The 19,354-nt window shown below is 51.0% G+C and overlaps 1 protein-coding gene across 1 annotated transcript; it reads left to right on the top strand.

Moving 5' to 3' along the window:
- The first annotated feature begins 7,933 nt into the window (after positions 1 to 7,933).
- c28h10orf53 (chromosome 28 C10orf53 homolog) lies at positions 7,934 to 16,972 on the top strand. Its single transcript, XM_072491346.1, has 2 exons — positions 7,934 to 8,078; positions 16,722 to 16,972. The coding sequence occupies exons 1-2, from the start codon at positions 7,934 to 7,936 to the stop codon at positions 16,784 to 16,786; spliced, it is 210 nt and encodes a 69-aa protein (XP_072347447.1). The 3' UTR covers positions 16,787 to 16,972.
- Positions 16,973 to 19,354: the final 2,382 nt, after the last annotated feature.

Here is a 19,354-nt window from a genome sequence, read left to right as displayed (position 1 = left end):
AAACACCCCCCCTCTTCCCCCCCAAACACCCCCACTCTTCCCCCCCCAAACTCCCCCACTCTTCCCCCCCAAACTCCCCCACTCTTCCCCCAAACTCCCCCCTCTTCCCCCCAAACTCCCCCCCTCTTCCCCCCCAAACTCCCCCCTCTTCCCCCCCCAATCTCCCCCCTCTTCCCCCCCAAACTCCCCCCTATTCCCCCACAACTCCCCCCCAACTCCCCCCAAACTCCCCCCTCTCCCCCCCAAACTCCCGCCCCCCAAACTCCCCCCAAACACCCCCCCCAAACTCCCCCCCAAACTCTCCCCTCTTCCCCCACAAACTCCCCCCTCTTCCCTCCCCAAACTCCCCCCTCTTCCCCCCCAAACACCGCCCTCTTCCCACCAATCTCCCCCCTCTTCCCCCCCAATCTCCCCCCTCTTCCCCCCCAAACTCCCCCCCCAATCTCCCCCCTCTTCCCCCTCCCAACTCACCACTCTTCCCTCCCTAACTCCACCCTCTCCCCCCCAAACTCCCCCCTCTCCCCCCAAACTCCCCCCTCCCCCCAAACTCCTCCCTCCCCCCAAACTCCCCCCTCTCTCCCCCCAACTCCCCCCTCTTCCCCCCAACTCCCCCCCTCTTCCCCCAAACTCCCCCCTCTTCCCCCCCAAACTCCCCCCTCTTCCCCCCCAAACTCCCCCCTCTCCCCCCCAAACTCCCCCCTCTCTCCCCCCAACTCGCCCCCTCTTCCCCCCAACTCCCCCCCAAACTCCCCCCTCTTCCCCAAACTCCCCCCTCTTCCCCCCCCAAACTCCCCCCTCTTCCCCCCCAAACTCCCCCCTCTTCCCCCCCAAACTCCCCCCTCTTCCCCCCCAAACTCCCCCCTCTTCCCCCCCAAACTCCCCCCTCTTCCCCCCCAAACTCCCCCCCAAACTCCCCCCTCTTCCTCCCCAAACTCCCCCCTCTTCCTCCCCAAACTCCCCCCTCTTCCTCCCCAACTCCCCCCTCTTCCTCCCCAAACTCCCCCCCTCTTCCTCCCCAAACTCCCCCCCTCTTCCCCCCCAAACTCCCTCCCTCTTCCCCCCCCCCAAACTCCCCCCCTCTTCCCCCAATCTCCTCTCCTCTTCCCTCCACAAACCCCCCCCCCAAACTCCCCCCCCACTTCCCCCCCCCAAACTCTTCCCCCCAAACTCCCCCCTCTTCCCCCCCAAACTCCCCCCTCTTCCCCCCCAATCTCCCCCCTCTTCCCCCCCAAACTCCCCCCTATTCCCCCACAACCTCCCCCCAACTCCCCCCAAACTCCCCCCTCTCCCCCCCAAACTCCCGCCCCCCAAACTCCCCCCAAACACCCCCCCCAAACTCCCCCCCAAACTCTCCCCTCTTCCCCCACAAACTCCCCCCTCTTCCCTCCCCAAACTCCCCCCTCTTCCCCCCCAAACACCGCCCTCTTCCCACCAATCTCCCCCCTCTTCCCCCCCAATCTCCCCCCTCTTCCCCCCCCCAAACTCCCCCCTCTTCCCCCCCAATCTCCCCCCTCTTCCCCCTCCCAAACTCACCACTCTTCCCTCCCTAACTCCACCCTCTCCCCCCCAAACTCCCCCCTCTCCCCCCAAACTCCCCCCTCCCCCCAAACTCCTCCCTCCCCCCAAACTCCCCCCTCTCTCCCCCAACTCCCCCCTCTTCCCCCCAACTCCCCCCCTCTTCCCCCCAAACTCCCCCCTCTTCCCCCAAACTCCCCCCTCTTCCCCCCCAAACTCCCCCCTCTTCCCCCCAAACTCCCCCCTCTCCCCCCAAACTCCCCCCCTCTCCCCCCAACTCCCCCCCTCTTCCCCCCAACTCCCCCCCTCTTCCCCCCCAAACTCCCCCCTCTTCCCCAAACTCCCCCCTCTTCCCCCCCCAAACTCCCCCCTCTTCCCCCCCAAACTCCCCCCTCTTCCCCCCCTCTTCCCCCCCAAACTCCCCCCTCTTCCCCCCAAACTCCCCCCTCTTCCCCCCAACTCCCCCCTCTTCCCCCCCAAACTCCCCCCCAAACTCCCCCCTCTTCCTCCCCAAACTCCCCCCTCTTCCTCCCCAAACTCCCCCCTCTTCCTCCCCAAACTCCCCCCTCTTCCTCCCAAACTCCCCCCTCTTCCTCCCCAAACTCCCCCCCTCTTCCCCCCCAAACTCCCCTCCCTCTTCCCCCAATCTCCTCTCCTCTTCCCTCACAAACCCCCCCCCAAACTCCCCCCCCCACTTCCCCCCCCCCAAACTCTTCCCCCCCAAACTCCCCCCTCTTCCCTCCCCAAACTCCCCCCCTCTTCCCCCCCAAACACCGCCCTCTTCCCACCAATCTCCCCCCTCTTCCCCCCCAATCTCCCCCCTCTTCCCCCCCCAAACTCCCCCCTCTTCCCCCCAATCTCCCCCCTCTTCCCCCTCCCAAACTCACCACTCTTCCCTCCCTAACTCCACCCTCTCCCCCCCAAACTCCCCCCTCTCCCCCCAAACTCCCCCCCTCCCCCCAAACTCCTCCCTCCCCCCAAACTCCCCCCTCTCTCCCCCAACTCCCCCCTCTTCCCCCAACTCCCCCCCTCTCCCCCCAAACTCCCCCACTCTTCCCCCAATCTCCTCTCCTCTTCCCTCCACAAACCCCCCCCCCCAAACTCCCCCCACCACTTCCCCCCCCAAACTCTTCCCCCCAAACTCCCCCCTCTTCCCCCCAAACTCCCCCCTCTTCCCCCCAATCTCCCCCCTCTTCCCCCCCAAACTCCCCCCTATTCCCCCACAACTCCCCCCCAACTCCCCCCAAACTCCCCCCTCTCCCCCCCAAACTCCCGCCCCCCAAACTCCCCCCAAACACCCCCCCCAAACTCCCCCCCAAACTCTCCCCTCTTCCCCCACAAACTCCCCCCTCTTCCCTCCCCAAACTCCCCCCTCTTCCCCCCAAACACCGCCCTCTTCCCACCAATCTCCCCCCTCTTCCCCCCCAATCTCCCCCCTCTTCCCCCCCCAAACTCCCCCCTCTTCCCCCCCAATCTCCCCCCTCTTCCCCCTCCCAAACTCACCACTCTTCCCTCCCTAACTCCACCCTCTCCCCCCCAAACTCCCCCCTCTCCCCCCAAACTCCCCCCTCCCCCCAAACTCCTCCCTCCCCCCAAACTCCCCCCTCTCTCCCCCAACTCCCCCCTCTTCCCCCCAACTCCCCCCCTCTTCCCCCCAAACTCCCCCCTCTTCCCCCAAACTCCCCCCTCTTCCCCCCCAAACTCCCCCCTCTTCCCCCCCAAACTCCCCCCTCTCCCCCCAAACTCCCCCCTCTCTCCCCCCAACTCCCCCCCTCTTCCCCCCAACTCCCCCCCTCTTCCCCCCAAACTCCCCCCTCTTCCCCCAAACTCCCCCCTCTTCCCCCCCCAAACTCCCCCCTCTTCCCCCCCAAACTCCCCCCTCTTCCCCCCCTCTTCCCCCCCAAACTCCCCCCTCTTCCCCCCCAAACTCCCCCCTCTTCCCCCCCAAACTCCCCCCTCTTCCCCCCCAAACTCCCCCCCAAACTCCCCCCTCTTCCTCCCCAAACTCCCCCCTCTTCCTCCCCAAACTCCCCCCTCTTCCTCCCCAAACTCCCCCCCTCTTCCTCCCCAAACTCCCCCCCTCTTCCTCCCCAAACTCCCCCCTCTTCCCCCCCAAACACCGCCCTCTTCCCACCAATCTCCCCCCTCTTCCCCCCAATCTCCCCCCTCTTCCCCCCCCAAACTCCCCCCCACTTCCCCCCCCCAAACTCTTCCCCCCAAACTCCCCCCTCTTCCCTCCCCAAACTCCCCCCTCTTCCCCCCCAAACACCGCCCTCTTCCCACCAATCTCCCCCCTCTTCCCCCCCAATCTCCCCCCTCTTCCCCCCCCAAACTCCCCCCTCTTCCCCCCCAATCTCCCCCCTCTTCCCCCTCCCAAACTCACCACTCTTCCCTCCCTAACTCCACCCTCTCCCCCCCAAACTCCCCCCTCTCCCCCCAAACTCCCCCCTCCCCCCAAACTCCTCCCTCCCCCCAAACTCCCCCCTCTCTCCCCCAACTCCCCCCTCTTCCCCCAACTCCCCCCTCTTCCCCCCAAACTCCCCCCTCTTCCCCCAAACTCCCCCCCTCTTCCCCCCCAAACTCCCCCCTCTTCCCCCCCAAACTCCCCCCTCTCCCCCCAAACTCCCCCCTCTCTCCCCCCAACTCCCCCCCTCTTCCCCCCAACTCCCCCCTCTTCCCCCCAAACTCCCCCCTCTTCCCCCAAACTCCCCCCTCTTCCCCCCCCAAACTCCCCCCTCTTCCCCCCCAAACTCCCCCCTCTTCCCCCCCTCTTCCCCCCCAAACTCCCCCCTCTTCCCCCCCAAACTCCCCCCTCTTCCCCCCCAAACTCCCCCCTCTTCCCCCCCAAACTCCCCCCCAAACTCCCCCCTCTTCCTCCCCAAACTCCCCCCTCTTCCTCCCCAAACTCCCCCCTCTTCCTCCCCAAACTCCCCCCCTCTTCCTCCCCAAACTCCCCCCCTCTTCCTCCCCAAACTCCCCCCCTCTTCCCCCCCAAACTCCCTCCCTCTTCCCCCAATCTCCTCTCCTCTTCCCTCCACAAACCCCCCCCCAAACTCCCCCCCCCACTTCCCCCCCCAAACTCTTCCCCCCAAACTCCCCCCTCTTCCCCCCAAACTCCCCCCTCTTCCCCCCCAAACTCCCCCCCCCTCTTCCCCCCCAAACTCCCCCCCTCTTCCCCCCAAACTCCCCCCTCTTCCCCCCCCAAACTCCCCCCTCTTCCCCCCCAAACTCCCCCCTCTTCCCCCCCAAACTCCCCCCTCTTCCCCCCCAAACTCCCCCCCTCTTCCCCCCCAAACTCCCCCCCTCTTCCCCCCCCAAACTCCCCCCCTCTTCCCCCCCAAACTCCCCCCCTCTTCCCCCCCAAACTCCCCCCCTCTTCCCCCCAATCTCCTCTCCTCTTCCCTCCACAAACTCACCCCCCAAACTCCCCCCCACTTCCCCCCCCAAACTCTTCCCCCAAACTCCCCCCTCTTCCCCCCCAAACACCCCCCCTCTTCCCCCCCCAAACTCCCCCCCTCTTCCCCCAAACTCCCCCCCCACTTCCCCCCCAAACTCTCCCCTCTTCCCCCTCAAACTCCCCCCCCTATTCCCCCCATACTCCCCCCTCTTCCCCCCAAACTCCCTCCCTCCCCCCAAACTCCTCCCCCTCCTTGTCCCCCCAAACCCCCTGTCCCCTCCAACCCACCGTCTCTTCCAGCACTGAGTCCTTCATAGAAGAGAATTGTTGAATCCTAGAATCGCTACAGTGCAGAAAGAGGCCATTCAGCCATCGAGACACTTCGAAAGACCACCCTACCTGGGCCCCATCCCCCGCCCTGTAACCCCACGCTAAGGGGCAATGCATCATGGCCAATCCACCCAACCAGCACATCTTTGGACTGTGCAAGGAAACCGAAGCACCCGGAGGAAACCCACGCAGGGCCGGGGTGAATGAGCAAACTCCACAAGGACAGTGACCTGGGGCCGGGATCGAACCCAGGTCCTCAGCGCCGTGAGGCAGCAGTGCTAACCACTACACCACCGTGCCGCCCCCATTGTGTCAAATGGTGATGCTGTTGGGATTGTCGCGATGCATTGTACCACTTGAGCCCTGAAGCCAGTTCAAGGGACACATTATTCAGAAAAAGTTTGAACCAAACTATTTTTGCTGGCTGTGCGTCATACAATGACAAATCACATTGTGAAAATCACCAAATTAATTGTCCCCCGTCAGCTTTGAACGACTGCTTTTCGGATGCGGGAAACATAATTCTTAATTAATCATCCATTGTTGCTCTCAATCCGTTAAGAATGACAAATATGCCTAGATGGTAGATTCTCTCCCCAGCAGAACATTTTAAAATTGATCCAAAAGCTCCTGTGATTATTTTTTTCTCACTGTGGAGTATATTTATTATTTATAGTTTCACGTTTTGCCATCAATGTTTTGAATTGATCAATACTGGGATAACTAGACCAGGCCCAGAACCAATGGGCCACAAAGAAACAATCAGTTTTTATAGTTCCTTTACTGCCAGCAGGTTTATTGAATTCAATTTTACAATATAATTAGTGGCCTCTCGGTCGTTAGTCCTGCACCGTTACCACAAGACCACCACATTAAGCGTGGGGTGATAACCGTGGCTTGAGTGAAGCACTCTTGCTTCTTGGTTGGAAGGGTCTGGGTTTGAAACTCCACTCCAGAGACTTGGGGCGCTCTTGAACCGGACAAAAACAGAATCTCATTTCGGGCACAGTGCCGAGAAAGACCCCGCCCACTATTTAATTGCCTTTTTTTTTGCATCTTCGAGGAATGCACCAACGAGGCCACACTTACATCATTTCCTGCACTGACGAGCACAGCTCGCTCGTGGAGGAAGAGTATTTGCGGATCGGGGCTTCATTTTGAAATGCCGCCCCGATCTTTTGACCCCCCTCTACCACTCCACCATGGATCCCAGACCTCCCTGGTACACCCACCGTACTTCTTACAGGGTCCTCGAGTCCCACCCACCCCCAACCTACCGGTGCCTGATCCCTGGAACGGGCGACCTTGGCACCCGGGCACCTTGGCACTGCCAGCATGGCACCCTGGCAGTGCCTTTGCCAGCCTGGCATTGCCACCCTGGCATCCAGATCATGACATCTCGCGAGACTAAACGGCCTTGTTGGGACTCCAAGTCGGGTGTTACAAGGCCATTAAATTGTGCCTTTAAGCACATACGGACAGTTCAGTGTAACACTGAGGGTGCACTCCATTGTTGCGGATGCCACCTTCTGAATGAGATATTGAGGACCAGTGTTCTTTCTCAGGGCGGTATGAAAGATCCCAGGTGTGTTTGCCCTGGGCCAATATCTATCCCTTAGCCAACATTATTTCAACAACTTCTCTGAGCACCCATCTCATTGCTTTTTTCAGGACCTTGCTGTGAGCCAATTGGTTTTCTAACTGAATACTTTCCCTAATTAATTAGTCTTTTTATTTATTGACTGCGGCGGCAAGTTCAAATTTGTTGCTTCCATCTCTATTCCTTCAGCTGTTTCTTTCAGTTTGTAAGTTCCAAATGTCAATGCCACTGAGGCTTAATTTATTGTTGCTTTCAATTGAAAAGTCAGTGCTAAAATCCTGAAAGCCCCTGTGCTCCAGAACCTTGTTTTATCGATCAATATCTTGCCTGTCTGTAGTTTGTAAGTATTCTTTCACGTTTGATTTGATGTCATTTTCACTCAGTTGAAATTAATGACATTTAAATTCTGTATTTCTGGGTGTATCAGATTTTAAAAAGGTCGTGTAGGAGAATTCTACTCATCAAAGATCAATTGAGGGCGATTGACAGAGATGAGCCTGTTCCTCAATATTTGGAACTTTTGGGGGCATATAGTGGTAATTCTAACCCAGCCCACCTGTTGGTAAACACAAGGGATTGGGCACAAAACTGTTTTTAACACCGCCCATTTTAAATCTCTATTGAAGCCAATTGAATTTGGTTAATATTACTTACAGGAGCTCACATTAAAGTATTCAGTTTTTAAATGAGAGCGATACATAGTTTAAGAGCATATAATACTCAGTGATCAATGATCCTGCATGGCGTGGTCCATTGATGGTCTTGAGACTGGACCACAGTTCTCAGTTCTGATCGTGATCTGTCTTTGGCAGCCTGGGAGGAGCTGGGTAAAAATTGGACTAATTAAGGATTAATTATTTCTTCCCTTCCACCTTTTCTCTGACATTGGTAGCGTTTTTGCGTGCTTTCTTTCTTCCCTCAACATTCACTCCTCGCCCGGTCAGGGTATTGCAGTTTATCACTCTTACATTTTTGAATCAAGATTTTTAAATGACAATTGATTGGTGTTTTATACAAAGGGTAGCCTGAAGCGTAATTGTTGGTTGTGTGATGGATGTTCTCCAAACACTCAAAGAAAGAAATAAGATTTTATGGCGTTTTATCTCATTTTTGAAGCTATACTGGAGGCCAATGGTCATCGTTGGATTCTGGAACAATTTCTCGACTGGAATACTGTGGAGCTTATTGTGAAAGGAGAGTCCGTCTTCAAGTGTAACATAAAAGATCTTGATTTTGGTAACCAATTCTCAAATTGATTTTATACATAACATTATGATAAACTTAGACTAACAATTATTTAACGCGATGTGGGCATCGTTGGCTAGACCAATATTTTTATTGCCCATTCCTAATTGCCCTTTAGACGGCTGCGGTGAGCCGCTTTCTTGAACCGCTGCAGTCTATGTGGTGTAGGTACACCCACAGGGCTGTTAGGGTTGGAGTTTCATGCTTAACATTCTATGTTCAGTGAACTAGCGGTGAATTATACCAACTAGGCCAATGAGTAAAACCATTTATTTGGAATCGTTAGACTTTTTGAGTGTAAACTTTGTGACGTGATGTTGTGGTTTTTCCCGCCCTGTCACTATTGGCTATCTACAGCTTAACCTTATCACAGCGGCTCCTGTCTTCAATTATGAGGCTTTGATGCTACTGTTTGTGATGTTCTTTGTTTGTTTAAATTAATATTATTAAGGTTGTAGTGTTGCTACAAAGAACATGCAGACTTTGTACAAAATCAAAGTCAATTTATTTACACTACGCTATAAATTGTGAATTCTTAAGTATGCCGAAAAAGCTAAGTATTAGATCAAATAGCTACAACTACTGAAAATCACGACTGTCTCCAACCCTCTCGTCCTAACCCACTCCAAGAGCACGTGGACCACCGTATGGGTTAAGAGATGTGCTCTTACTCCATCTAGTGACTGGATGCTATAATTACACACTATTCTGTATGATCATTCATATATACAAAGATGACATACTATATATATGATGTGGAGATGCCGGCGTTGGACTGGGGTGAGCACAGTACGAAGTCTTACAACACCAGGTTAAAGTCCAACAGGTTTGTTTCGATGTCACTAGCTTTCGGAGCGCTGCTCCTTCCTCAGGTGAATGAAGAGGTCTGTTCCAGAAACACACATATAGACAAATTCAAAGATGCCAAACAATGCTAGGAATGCGAGCATTAGCAGGTGATTAAATCTTTACAGATCCAGAGATGGGGTAACCCCAGGTTAAAGAGGTGTGAATTGTCTCAAGCCAGGACAGTTGGTAGGATTTCGCAGGCCAGATGGTGGGGGATGAATGTAATGTGACATGAATCCCAGGTCCCGGTTGAGGCCGCACTCATGTGTGCGGAACTTGGCTATATGTTTCTGCTCGGCGATTCTGCGTTGTCGCGGGTCCTGAAGGCCGCCTTGGAGAACGCTTACCCGGAGATCAGAGGCTGAATGCCCTTGACTGCTGAAGTGTCGGGGAACACTTCAGCAGTCAAGGGCATTCAGCCTCTGATCTCCGGGTAAGCGTTCTCCAAGGTGGCCTTCAGGACCCGCGACAACGCAGAATCGCCGAGCAGAAACTTATAGCCAAGTTCCGCACACATGAGTGCGGCCTCAACCGGGACCTGGGATTCATGTCACATTACATTCATCCCCCACCATCTGGCCTGCGAAATCCTACCAACTGTCCTGGCTTGAGACAATTCACACCTCTTTAACCTGGGGTTACCCCATCTCTGGATCTGTAAAGATTTAATCACCTGCTAATGCTCACATTCCTAGCATTGTTTGGCATCTTTGAATTTGTCTATATATGTGTTTCTGGAACAGACCTCTTCATTCACCTGAGGAAGGAGCAGCGCTCCGAAAGCTAGTGACATCGAAACAAACCTGTTGGACTTTAACCTGGTGTTGTAAGACTTCGTACTATACTATATATACAAAGATGATATACTTTATACACAAAGATGATATACTAGATATCATTACACTGTTGATTGTTTTAATTTCAACTCCGATGTTTGACTGTTGGACATGTACTTAAGTTTTTTTTAAATTTGTGAAATATTGCTGGAGTGCAGTATGTAACATGGTGTACTTAAAAAATACTTTTGCCTGCGTTCCTCCTTCATATATTACTGCAATTGAATATGTGAAAAATGGAGCTCAAGGAAATATTGTATATTTCTTTAACAGACGGTGCCTTTGCAGGAGTGTTGTAATTAATAGCAAAAACTTACGTCCTTTTAAGCCAAATCAGTTTTCAGTTTAATCCCAAAGTGCCTTTCCTTCATCAATCAAACACTGGGTACGCGAGTGAAAACGCTAAGGTCAGAGGGAACTGTTGAAGTGTCTTACCGCTTCAATACCTCATCATTATAATTGAACCAAACTTTTAAGTGGCTCCTTGTGATCACTGCTGTCCTTTGAATATGAGCACATTGATTTTAATTTGATGCTGCAATTCTCCTGCTGTGTTTACAGAGGCAGTTTGACCAAACAACTTTGAGAATGTGACAAAACCAATCCAAAATGCTCACCTTTCTGTCCATCAGATAATTTAAATGACGATATATTTAAAGTCATGAGCCTGGTATACCTACCCTGGCATTTCCTCATGACAGCTTGTGTAAATCAACCTGATGTTCACATTCCAGTTTAATTACTGTTATTGACCATTGGAATATACACTGCTTGTACGAAGAAATATTTTCAGTGGCAGTTTACCAACACGCAAACTTAGATATACATTTCATAGAATCCCTACAGTGCAAAAGGAGGCCATTCCGCCCATCGAGTGTGCACCGACCCTCTGAAAGAGCAGCCCGCCTAGGCCGACTCCCCTGCCCTAGCCCTGAAACCCCACCTAACCTACACATTCTTGAACACTAAGGGTCAATTTAGCACGGCCAATCCACCTAACCTGCACATCTTTGGACTGTGGGAGGAAACCGGAGCACCCGGAGGAAACCCACACACACACGGGGAGAAAGTGCAAACTCCACACAGACAGGTACCTGAGGGCGGAATTGAACCCGGGTCCCTGGTGCTGTGAGGCAGCAGTGCTAACCACTGTGCCACCGTACCTCCCAATCATTTCATGGTCATCATTAGACTTTTATTCCAGATTTTTATTGAATTCAAATTACATTAGCTACCCTGGTGGGATTTGAACCCGGGTCCCCAGAGCATTGTCCTGGATCTTTGGATTACTAGCCCAGTGAAAATACCACTACGCCACTGCCTCCCATTGTTTGAACATCTACGTCAAATTTGACACTTTTTCTCATCCTTTATTTCTTCATGGTTCTGGGGTTTTCCCCATTTTCCATCTGGAAGGAAATTGCTGGCCTCTGTTTAGGATGCAGCGTTCCAGAGTGCTGTCAAAATAATTGTTCCAAAGATACACTATATTCTAAACCAATCATGTTTGAATGCAGCAGAACTGGCTACAGAAAAATTAGTAACTAATGCTCCGGACATCACAATGTTACTCCTCACCAAATGTTCACTGAGTCTGGGTTCAATTCGGGTTAAGTGGAATCCTGCATTGTAAACGTGGAAGAGCAAAAATCCCTGAATAATGTGCAACATTGACAACTATATTACAGAGAATATCAGGCACACATCAGGGTATCACAATGATGTTTTTCCAAGTGGCCAGCATTTATATACCTTTCACCTGCACCAAGCGTCTCAAAGCACCTGACAGCCAATGCAGCATTTTGTTTTTGAAGTGTGTTCACTTTGGCGGAATTTTAGGGTCCCTCCCACAGGTGGGATTTTCCACTCTGCCCGAACTTTTAAACGGCTTTTTGCATTTTCCAGCCCCGCCCTTGCTACGCCAGTGCAGGGGAGTGAGAACCTCCAATCTCTCGATGAAGAACGCCGTGCGTTCAGAGGAGAGGGTGAGTGCAGTGCTCATGCCCTGCATGTGCTCCTCCATTGTACTGACCCAGGGAGTGCAAACCCTCTGGAATCTCTGCCAGATTTCCACGTAACTCCCGCTGGACATCCGGCACCTTCCACCCGATGGACGGCTCCAGTGGCTCGATATCCTCAGCACCTTCCTGGTCTCCACCCCTCCGATTGTCAGGGAATGGGCACCCTCTGTCTCCGACAGCTGCTCATGTGAATAGATGTACTTTCCCCAGTATGCGGAATTATTTGTGCCGACAGGCTCCACCTAACCGAGGTGCCAGTATCGAATGTGGTGCGAGGCGCAGAGCGACAGTGTGACACTGCAACATCTGAAGGACTCTCCTTCTCCAATGTTATTGGTAGACTGTCCAGATCCTCTCTTGCTCTGGACGATGATCCACCTTATGGATGAAAAACAGCAATGAATGTACACGAGCATTAAGGAGGAAGTGACTGCTGCTAAATTCTGCACATGGGCATGATTCCAACAATGGAGGAACACCGAGGAACATAACCTTGTGTTCCTTACCTCTGATCCCTCCATTTCTAAAGCTGTCCCCCCCTCGCCCCATCAAAGGTCTACCCTTATCCTACTCAAAAAATCCCGCCTCACCTTAACCAGCAGACCTCGTCTGCTGCTCGCATGTCAACTCAGCCATCTGTTTGGCTATGTTCCAGTCACTCTCCTTCCTCTTCACCTGCGAAGACATCAGCACGTTCACAAGTCCTTTTTCTCCATGGCAGAAGTTTACAAGCTCCTCTCCTACATCAATGGTCCATGTGCCCAACACATTGCAGGACTCCTTCCTTCTAGGTGTACCTGCCATCCTTTCCAGTCGTGAACAGCCTTGTTGGCACAGGCCTCCTCTGCATCTGGAGCTGATCGTGTAGCACCTTCCAAACCCACCAAATGCACGTCCACACAGATACATTCATTCAGATGTAAAGGGGCGGAGGCGGTCATTCGCCCTCTTCTGACACTACACCAGGTCCTCCACACAATCCTATGGCTGCTCAGTATCACCGCCCCCTCTGTCCGAGCTTCCTGGGTTAGATGTTGAGGTTTCCTCTTGTCATCCCCTGTCCTTCACTGACTGCCTACAGAATGCTCCGTAAGCAGTCGACCGAGAGACGAGGGGCTGTTTCCGCGCATTGCCACTTGCTTGGCTTTGTCCTCTGGCCGCCGTGCCGCCCAAATCCCTTCGCACGTTGGCCCTGTCCCTGCTGCAGGATAGCAGAGATTCTCTGCCTCTGAAGAGCGTCCGGCCTTCCGGCAAGTCCCAAAGCTATTCCCTCGGCCTTGCCGCCGTCCTTCCGTGTGTCCTACAAACCCCCTGCCCACAGGTGGCTTCTTGGAGCAGCCGACCCTTGTTCCAGCCTCTCCCTCTCCCCTCCGCCACCCCCAAAAGCAGTGGCTCCCCTAGCCAGCCAGAGAGTAATTGCTGTCATCGTCGGGCAGGGTGTTTACATCTCTGTCCGGGTCTGCCAGTCTGTCATGTACGCCAAGAGACAAATTCAGGCCCCTGCGTGGGACTTGGACAATGTTTATGGACATTAAACATTGAGGCCCAGGGATTCTTACGAAGACCAGCAGCTGGACCAAAGCAAAATTAGCCGATCAGACGCAAGCTGCTTACTGGTTCCAGGGGTAATGGGTGTTTGGGAGACAGCCGGTCAATAAGTTTGACCCAGGGGTTTGTGGCCATGAGGTTAAGGTTAGTCCAGAAGGAGGCACACACAGAAGCTGGGCAGGCAGTTGCCAGCGGCAGTTGTCCAAGATGAAGGCAGCCACCAGGAAGGAGAGCATCACCTTCCAGATACCAGTTTCATTTTAGCACACTGGGCTAAATCGCTGGCTTTGAAAGCAGACCAAGGCAGGCCAGCAGCATGGTTCAATTCCCGTACCAGCCTCCCCGAACAGGTGCCGGAATGTGGTGACTAGGAGCTTTTCACAGTAACTTCGTTTGAAGCCTACTTGTGACAATAAGCGATTTTCATTTCATTTCATTTCATTCCAACAAACCCAACGTTTGAGAGTGAATTTGCACCCTCCGCTGTCTGCAAGCCTCACTGACTGACTCCTCGGGAAACACCAAGAGCTTCAACAGCATTTCAGCTCTATTTGCGTCTACTTACCTGTATTGAAATTGAGTACTGAGGATTTAATCATGGGACCTGTCTGACACAATTATTGATTCCTGATGATTTGAGATGAATCAATACCAGTAAAGACAGTCATTACCCCTTGGTAATTGTCATTTCAACAATCTGTGCTTCATTCCCCCCCCCCCCCCCCCCCCGTGCACAGCCAGGTGCAGTCCCTTAATAACATTGAAGGCTCTCATTGTTTCGGACAAGAATATTGAAAGAATTAACATGGAGTGAGAACACAAAGTGAACAGCAAAGTAACTGGGTGGGCTGATAATGTGGCCGGGGTATGGACGCCTCCACATTCTGTGGAAGATTCTATCAGGCTGCCTTCCAGAGGAAAACCAATGAAATCGTTAAACATAACAGCTAACAGCAATATCTCTTTTCAGGACAGTCTGTCTTGCTAAGTGCCAATCAGGTACCTAACTGGACAGTGTCAGGACTTCCTCAGCATCAAGGAACTCAGGGGCCAAAGTCTCGCCCACTGAGAGCATCCAGCCAATCAAAGGCCAGCAACTCAATTGAATGGCAGTTCCATTGGGAGGCAGTGGCTACTGGTGGGCTGACATCCAACCGAGTTGTGATATCATCATTGGATCCCAGGCCATGAGAGATTGATGGGGTTTGGGGGGGACGGGGGGGGGGGGGGGGGGGTAGCAGAGGGGCGGAATCGGAAACAAGTTGAGGCATGGCTCTCATTGGGCCCCCTTAGTTTGGGAGGATTGGCCATGCTAAATTGCTCCTTAGTGTTCAAAGATGTGCCGGTGAGGTGGATTGGCCATGATTAATGCGCGGGGTTACACGAATAGAGTGAGGGAGTGGGCCTAGGTAGCGTGCTCTTTCGGAACGTCGGTGCTGACACGAAGGGTCGAATGACCTCCTTCTGCACTAGGGATTCTATGGATTCCTTTCTGATGCTGGATTCCTTGATCGGGGGAGTGGGCACCATGCTTCCTTTGAAAGAGGGGTTCCCACTCCCTCACCCACTCTGGAGTTCACAAACAGCAGTTGAAGCTAGAACAATTGTTCAACTTAGGGATAGATTTTTGTTAAGCAAAGATACGGGCAGCACGGTAGCCTTGTGGATAGCACAATTGCTTCACAACTCCAGGGTCCCAGGTTCGATTCTGGCTTGGGTCACTGTCTGGGCGGAGTCTGCACATCCTCCCCGTGTGTGCGTGGGTTTCCTCCGGGTGCACCGGTTTCCTCCCACAGTCCAAAGATGTGCGGGTTAGGTGGATTGGCCATGATAAATTGCCCTTAGTGTCCAAAATTGCCCTTAGTGTTGGGTGGGGTTACTGGGTTGTGGGGATGGGGTGGCGGTGTTGACCTTGGGTAGGGTGCTCTTTCCAAGAGCCGGTGCAGACTCGATGGGCTGAATGGCCTCCTTCTGCACTGTAAATTCTATGATAATCTATGATATTAAGGGATATGGGTCAAAGGCAGGTATATGGAGTTAGCCCACAGATCAGCCATGATCTCATTAAATGGCACGACAGGCCCGAGGGGCTGAATGGCCTACTCCTCTTCCCATATTCCTATAAATTTATACAAATACTGACTTACCTGCAGTATTCATACAACTGGAAAAAATCCATACGTAATGTACAGAAAAAAACGTACTGATCTTGGCTTTCAGGTGTCCAGTAACACTTTTGTGATTTTAAAATTAAAAGTAAAAGGTTTATTAAGAAGAAGAAAAGACAAGTTCAGCACACAAGATTCCAATTACATAGTTAAAATTAGTCTTACAAAACACTCTCTCCAAAAGATGTCCTACTTCAGGCCCACAAGTAAATACCTTCCAGGCAACTTGCCCTTCTAGATCTTAAACTATAAAAACCTAGTAATAATACCTAAGACAAAGGGCGGGATTCTCCGCCAGCGGGATTCTCTGTTTTGCCAGTGCCCGGGAGTTTCTCGACGGCGTGGGGCTGCCCCACAATGGGAAACCCCATTGACTGGCCGGCATAATGGAGAATCCCGCCGGCGGGTCGAGGCAGAAATGTGGCACGGCGGGGCAGAGACTCCAGCCCAAAGTTTCTGTCGCTTTAATAAGGTGTACCACACAACCTCTCACACCCACTTCCACTGTGGAAATCTAAGAAGCCTTCAGAAAGAAGATTGCTTTTTGTAGCCCAAGACTTTGTTGGCTTGACTTGATGGCTGATTCAAACTGCACATCTCCTCCCACCCCAGAGCTGATTCCAGGAGGCCTTCTTGACACAGCCAACAAAAAAATAAACTCAATATCTGTCCTGAAATATAGTTTTTTCCCTTTCATCTTCGATTCCATTGTCCTCAGCACTTATTTGAACCCAACTTTTCCAAAATATAACATTTTTTTCATGTTTTCCTATGGCCCCCACTTTTGGGTCAAATAAAATGTAATAACTTTCCCTTGTTTCAAATGCACAAACCTAACAATATATATAAAGTATATATTAATAGCTTTGAGCAGAAATAATATTATTTAAAATAAATCAAAAATGCTGTAGATAATCAACAGGTCAGGCAACATCGCTTGAGAAAAACAGTGGTAATGTTTTGGTAGGTGATAACCGTTGAGATCATCATTGACCTGAAACGTTAACTCTGTTTCTCTCCATGGATGATGCATGCCCTATTGAGTATTTCTGATATTTGCTGTTTTTAATTTCACATTTCCAGCATCTGCAATATTTTGCTTCTGTTCCAGATTATCTAAAACAGTTCCTCAGTGTTGATTTTTTTTTTTAATGGCTCAAAATCTGTTTACTGAGATTTTCCACTGCTTTTTCATCTGCTTTTATTTTTCAGGAGGTGATGGAAAGCTGGACCCAATATGCAAGGAAGCAGTGAAGGCAGTGAGAGACGCTTACTGACCAGTTGACAAATTGCCACTGTAGTTTGTATCCTTACAGTCTCATTTTCTGACATGTGTTAATGATGTGGACCCTCCTCTGGGGATTAGCAGGAAATTGCTGAATTCTATACGAGCCTAATTCAACAGCTGCTCCTTTTGTTGTTTAGAAATCTTAGTAGAATTAAATAAAATCTTTTCATGCGTATGCTATAGTCACATCATTCTTCTTCGTCCTGAGTGCAGCTACATCTGTGCAGTTCCAGCTCACTGCAATCACAAATAAAGTAAGTAGGAAGGCGTCATTTTTTTTTGGCATTAAACAAGTCTTGCATTTATATGGTGCCTTTAACACGATAAAATGTTCCAAAACACCTCACTGGGATGTTTTCAAAGAAGATTTGACACCAAGCAGCATTAGGCGAAATTAGGGCAGGTGCCCAGATATAGGTCAGAGGTAGGTTTTAAAAAATGCCTCAGAGGAGAAATCGCAGAATCACAGAATCACACAGCACAGAAGAGGCCCTTCGGCCCATCCAGTCTGCACCGACGCATGAACACCTGACCTGCCCACCTAATCCCATTCGCCAGCATTTGGCCCAAAGCCCTGAATGTTATGACGTGCCAAGTGCTCATCCAGGTACTTTTTTAAATGATGGGGAGATGCCGGCGTTGGACTGGGGTGAGCACAGTAAGAAGTCTTACAACTCCAGGTTAAAGTCCAACCGGTTTGTTTCAAACACTAGCTTTCGGAGCACTGCTCCTTCCTCAGGTGAATGGCTCCTTCCTCATTCACCTGAGGAAGGAGCAGTGCTCCGAAAGCTAGTGATTTGAAACAAACCTGGTGGATTTTAACCTGGTGTTGTAAGACTTCTTCCTGTACTTTTTAAAGGATGTGAGGCAACTCACCTCTACCACTGGGAGGAATCATGAGATTACAACCTGAGAGGCCCTGCTTTTTAGTCTACTACTTAACTCCTTGAATTCTTGATGCAAGACCTCATCCCTCTTTCTACCTACGTCATTGGTACCAGCAATAGACAGGCGTAAGAGGGACTTCCAGAACTTAGAACTCGGCATCTTGGAGGTGCAGCCACCAAGGATTAGAACAGCACATGGTTCTACTGTGGAAAGAGAGCAACAGGACCAGCGTAGCAGTGAAGTGAGAAGGACAACTATCACAGCACCATGACGTGTTTCTGACTTTCTACTGATACTCTGCTCGGAAGCTTTGAAAGGCTGGGCACGTGGGTTGTGTAAATCACAGGTCTGAAACCTCCTATGGCTCCCCGTATTCGGCTGCATAGACAGCAATAGAATCTGCTTTTAATGCAGGGAAAGGAAGAGATGCTGAAGCATCGCAATTCGTAAACAAGCGCAATCCCACCTGGATCCTTCTGGACTGCGGTGGAGATCGAAGGAGGCAGATGTTAAGTTGCTCTCAGTGCGACAGGACCTGGGTTCCAGTGAGTGGAACCTGGGTTCCATTCAGTTGAATAATTTATTGGAAATTAAGTGGAGGGTTCAGAATTTGAAGTGGGGGAAATATAAGGAGGTTTCAATGTTTGCAAGAAGCTAGCCATTACGCAGACTGCTATGTAAGTGTTGTATACTGCTGAAAGAAAGTGAAAATACTACAATACAATTAGATCCTATATCTCCTTCACACAATCAATTGTTTTATTAAATTGTTCCATTTTGAGATATTGACTTCTCACAACAATTTAGAGCAATTTTTTTTTGAATCTTGGCCATGACACAGGGTCACGATTCACCAGCTCTCTGATACATTGCGTCCCAGAATTGCAGAATTGTTACATCACAACCTTGGGTGGGAGCTAAGAAGACTTCAAGAAATGTGTTTCTTCTCAGCCAGTTACAGAGCTTATTCCAATTTTCCAGTTCAAGGAATAAACAACATTGAGATGGGGAGCAATGAAGGGTTCGATTTACATTAAAAGAGTACAAATTTTATTTTGACGTTGGACTTAACTACCACATACAGTCTGCTTCTCATTCAGCCAATTCAGTTTATTCCACTCTACACTGGCTATTGGCAACATGAGATAAGCTTCATTGGAGGTTATGTTACAATCCCAGTTGATGTTATAGCTGGACAGAAAGATCCGAGAATGGAACCGAGGCTCAAAAGACTGTAACCTTTACTTTTTCTTTTATAAAATGTGGAGGAATAGAGTCACAAGGCTACTAATTAGCTAAAACAACAAGAAAAATACATTTATTAAACATGAAAAGTTGGATTATTATACAATACTCCTTAATTTCCCTCTTATCTTAAAAAATACACAGATTTTAAGATTAATACAGATTACAAAGCACATTTTAGGTAACAATGCTCCCATTAACACAAAGTCCCTTTTAAGCACACTGATTGGCTGTGGTCCACTACACACACTCTGCTCTGAACCCAAGTTAGTTTTCTATAGATTTCTCCTCCGAATCCCCCAGATGATTGCCACCTGAGAGTTTCTAAAATCCACTCCCAAAAACATGCTTTAAACTCTTCTCTCAATAATAATGCTTTCCCTTAGTGGTTTTCATTCTAAACTCCAGTCCAGGTTTTCCAAAT

This window comes from Scyliorhinus torazame, chromosome 28 (assembly GCF_047496885.1).
Source record: "Scyliorhinus torazame isolate Kashiwa2021f chromosome 28, sScyTor2.1, whole genome shotgun sequence".
In the NCBI taxonomy this organism is placed as follows: Eukaryota; Metazoa; Chordata; class Chondrichthyes; order Carcharhiniformes; family Scyliorhinidae; genus Scyliorhinus; species Scyliorhinus torazame.
The sequence above is the reverse complement of the archived record's forward strand: the minus strand, read 5'-3'. Positions and strand labels throughout refer to the sequence as shown.

Bases quoted from the DNA above. Each gene is read 5' to 3' on its own strand.
- c28h10orf53 (XM_072491346.1), top strand. From the start codon at position 7,934: ATGGCGTTTTATCTCATTTTTGAAGCTATACTGGAGGCCAATGGTCAT. The intron at 8,079-16,721 runs GTAACCAATTCT...TTTATTTTTCAG, and splicing joins CATAAAAGATCTTGATTTTG to GAGGTGATGGAAAGCTGGAC.